Source organism: Lygodium microphyllum, chromosome 18 (assembly GCF_053477565.2).
Source record: "Lygodium microphyllum isolate KBCC chromosome 18, Lygodium_microphyllum_v1.1.10, whole genome shotgun sequence".
NCBI classification, from domain to species: domain Eukaryota; kingdom Viridiplantae; phylum Streptophyta; class Polypodiopsida; order Schizaeales; family Lygodiaceae; genus Lygodium; species Lygodium microphyllum.
The window spans coordinates 74,079,573-74,083,388 of NC_141152.1; the positions used below are offsets into that span (position 1 = coordinate 74,079,573).

Genomic DNA, 3,816 nt, shown 5'->3' on the forward strand with positions numbered 1-3,816 from the left:
ACTTGATCGACCTGATACTTCATGTCAAGCTCAAGGATTGAGAACATCCTAGAAACAACTATCCTCCATCCCACAAGCTACCCAACTCATGAAAAGCCAATTCCATCCTATGCAGGGATCCTTGGCTTTCACACCGGCTGGACAAATGCATTCGGCTAGATTTCACGAACAAGTAATTGGCTTGGTGAGTATGGACGTTCCACATGTTGGGCAGAACTGAAGTTCAAATCCTGCTGGTGATAAAAAGAGTTTGGATTTCAAGTTGGGCAGCATGGAAATGCCGGTCATGATTTCCCTCTCTCAGACTACTTTTTGGATACCTCTGCATGTGACACCTCAGCACATGCTCCAGTACAGTGAAGGTGTCTGGGACAGATATGAAACCTGCGTTAGACAGGTGTGAGCACACTGAGGTTTGCTTCCGCTCTATGAAGAACAAAGTCTTGCGCAAGTTAGGGGCCTGGAGTCATACTTAAAAACACTCTACTTCCCTTGCACTCCATGAGTATTCCAAAATCAAATCCAGATTCGGCACATATCCTTTATTTTTTACAAATAAGGTCAAATTTTCTAGTGCTTCCAAGACAATCTCCCTTTTGCCCACCACAAACTCATGCAAGTTCTTGTTTGCCTCCATTTTTGCACTAGCAAGCCTTTTATTTGCCCCTATATGTTTCCTCATATTTTCTACTCTTTTTGCATCTGCCCACTTACAAGCACTGGCATTCATGTCTGCAAGAAGTAAATAGGCAGCTGCATTGTCTGGATTCAATGCCACAAGTTGCTGGAAGCATCTACGACCCAGTGCCACTTCTCCATAGCATTTTGAGGCTGTAAGCATAGCCATTGAGATGGTGGTGGGCGGAGGGCACTCCATGGCCAAAATAAACCTTTCTGCCTCATAAATGTGCCCTGATCTTGCAAAAAGATCCACCATACAAACATAATGTTCAGTCAATGGTTCAATCTTATGCTCTCTCATCAAGTTAAAATACTCCTGGCCCTTAAGCACCAGGCTGGCATGGCTGCATGATCCAAGAAGGCAGGTGAAGGTAATGGAATCTGGTTTCACACCCTGTACTTGCATATCCTCAAAACATTGTACAGCCATGTTACTCTCATGGTTCTCACCATATGCCTTTATCATTGCATTCCAGGATCCAACATCACGAACAGGTAGCCTGTCAAACACATACTCTCCTTCAAAAACCGAGCCGCATTCCCCATACATGTCTATCAACACATTTCCTAAAGTAAAATCGTTTTCTAGCCCTACTTTAGCAACCTCAGTGTGTACCTCTAGGCCCATTGCTAAAGCTCCTATAGAGCTACAAGCTTTCAAGCAAAGAACCAATGAAACAACATCTGGAGATACACCTTCTAATAGCATCTGTTTCAAACAATCCAAGGCTTTCTCACTGAGTCCATATTCAATGTAGCCCGCAATCAGTGCATTCCATGAGACTGTGTCTGGAGATGGGAGCATATGAAGTACTGCACAAGCTTCTGTAACAACTCCATTCCTGCAATACATATCCACCAATGTATTACCAACATAAAGCTCCTTTTCTAATCCCTTGTTCACTATTTGAGCATGTATCTCTCGGCCTGTTTCTAAAGCCCCTGCTTCTGCTGTCGACCCACATCTGCTGTACATGTCCACCAGTGCATTATCCACATACAGCTCCATTTCATCTCTGCCAGTGCATGCTTCAGTGTATCGTTCTCTGTGGCTTTCAAATGCTCCTGAGGTCCCACATGCCTTCAAGGCAACAATAAATGTAGCAGCATCCGCAGGTACACCTTCCAGCTGCATCTTCTTAAAAAATTTCAGGGCTTCCTCATTAAACCCATTATGTGCATATCCTGATATTAATGCAGTCCATAATATGTCATTCCGAACCAAGATTCTGTCAAAAATCCACTGTGCTTCTGCAAGAAAACCACAATGGCCATACATATCAACCAGTACAGTCCCCACACAGATGTCTCTTTCCGATCCCATTTTAACAAGTTCAGAGTATAATCTTTGACCTTTTTCTAAAGCTCCTAAGGTGCTACAAGCTTTCACGCAAAGACCAATTGTGAAGGCATCTGTAGGCACACCTTCCTCTTGCATGTGTTCAAAGCAATCTAGTACTTTGTCATAATGTCCATGTTCAGCATATCCTGTAAGCAGTGCAGTCCAGCAAATTGCATCTCGAACTGCTAGCCTGTTAAGAAGCCTATGTGCTTCAACAAGTGATCCATACTTGCCATATCTTTCAACTAGTGCACTGCTCACATAAAGCTCCTGTTCTAATCCTCTCTTGACTATCTCTGAGTGCATATAGCGACCTGTTATAAGGTTTCCACAAGCTCTCAAGCAGGGAACCAATGTGACAGCATTTGCAGACACACCTTCCATACACATCCTGTTGAAGCATTTCAGTGCTTCGTCACAAAGCCCCTGTTCTGAGTACCCCGTAATCAACGAAGTCCATGAGATTGCATCTTGAACTGGAAGCCCCTCAAATACATGCCGTGCTTCTGCGAGCATCCAACATTTGCCATACATTGCAACCAGTGTGTTCCCCAGCAGTGCACTGCCATTGAATACCTCACCATCAAGGCCCCGCTGGATAATTTCAGTGTGTAATGCTTTGCCTCTTTCTGCATCTTTCAATCTGGTACATGCATCAAGCAGCGCAAGATATGTGATCCGGTTGGGTTGAACACAGTCTTGTGCCTCTGACATCTTGCGGTAGAGGTCCAGGGCATGCTGGGGGTCCCCCGAACTGATATAGCCAGACATGAGGGAAGTCCATGAGTACTCATTCGGGTACGCAAATCTGTCAAAGGCATTCTGGGCATCGGCCACATTCCCACATTCCACAAGCATAGGGATCAGGAAGTTGCCGAGAACAGGATGCAAGTCCAGGCGCTGCTGGCGCATGTACGCATGCAAGTGTGTAGCATAAAGTAGATTCTTCTTCTGCCTGCAATCCTGAAGGACGCCAATCAAGCGCTCTTGAAATGAGATAGGGAGCTCCGCCTGCATTCTGACTCCGCCGCCTTCCGAAGGAAAGCGATGGGGAAATGCGACACATGAGCTCCTCTTCAGGATTTCCAAGATCCGAGATGATAGTAGGGATCATCACTGCTATTTGGGAAGACGCTTCCGCAGCCAGCGTAGGTTGTCTACAGCCCAACAACCCCCTCCGCCCCGGTTAAAAAACAACCACGCGCGCGCACGCACACACACACACTCTCTCTCTCTCTAATTTTGTGCACTTGACCTGGTTTGTGTCTAAAACATACACACCGCCTACATCTGTATTCGCCTCAGGTCTGTCACGATTGAAAGAAACCGCGACTCGCTAGCAAATCCGTGCCCCTTTGGTGCCCCTTTGTTCCTAGTCAAAGCCGATTGATTGTGGTGAAATCCAGAGCTGTGCCACGCCTAGTCTAAAATGGCCTATGGAAGTTGGCCATGTTAAGGGCAATCACGCGTAGCCACGACACCTTGACTTGGGCCGGCGAAATTTGAGACTTGGGATAGTCATCCCAGCCTCTAGGGCCTAGGCCCTCCAAAAATGGAGACACTTGAGTCGCCACAGCCACTTGGCTCAAAAAGTGTTCATTTATAGGCCTCCCTCTAGAAGGAGCATGCTCCCCCCTCCCCCCGAGAGCTGCATCCTATTAGAATATGTACCATTGAGAGAGAGAAAGAGACACAAAGAGAGAGAGGGAGGGAGAGAGGAATTTGCAACTAAGCAACTGGGTTAACTACCTTTAGTAAAGTGAAGCTTGACCCATGTCCTTCTAAGTCATGAC

General features: G+C 46.2%; 1 protein-coding gene across 1 annotated transcript; it reads right to left on the minus strand.

Annotated features, from left to right (window-relative positions):
• Positions 1–472: 472 nt before the first annotated feature.
• On the minus strand, positions 473–3,040 carry LOC148021026 (pentatricopeptide repeat-containing protein At5g27110-like). Its single transcript, XM_087698199.1, has one exon. The coding sequence runs from the start codon at positions 3,038–3,040 to the stop codon at positions 473–475; it is 2,568 nt and encodes an 855-aa protein (XP_087554325.1).
• Positions 3,041–3,816: the final 776 nt, after the last annotated feature.

What these genes read in the sequence shown, in the direction of transcription:
- LOC148021026 (XM_087698199.1), bottom strand. Translation starts at nt 3,040, where the DNA reads ATGCAGGCGGAGCTCCCTATCTCATTTCAAGAGCGCTTGATTGGCGTC.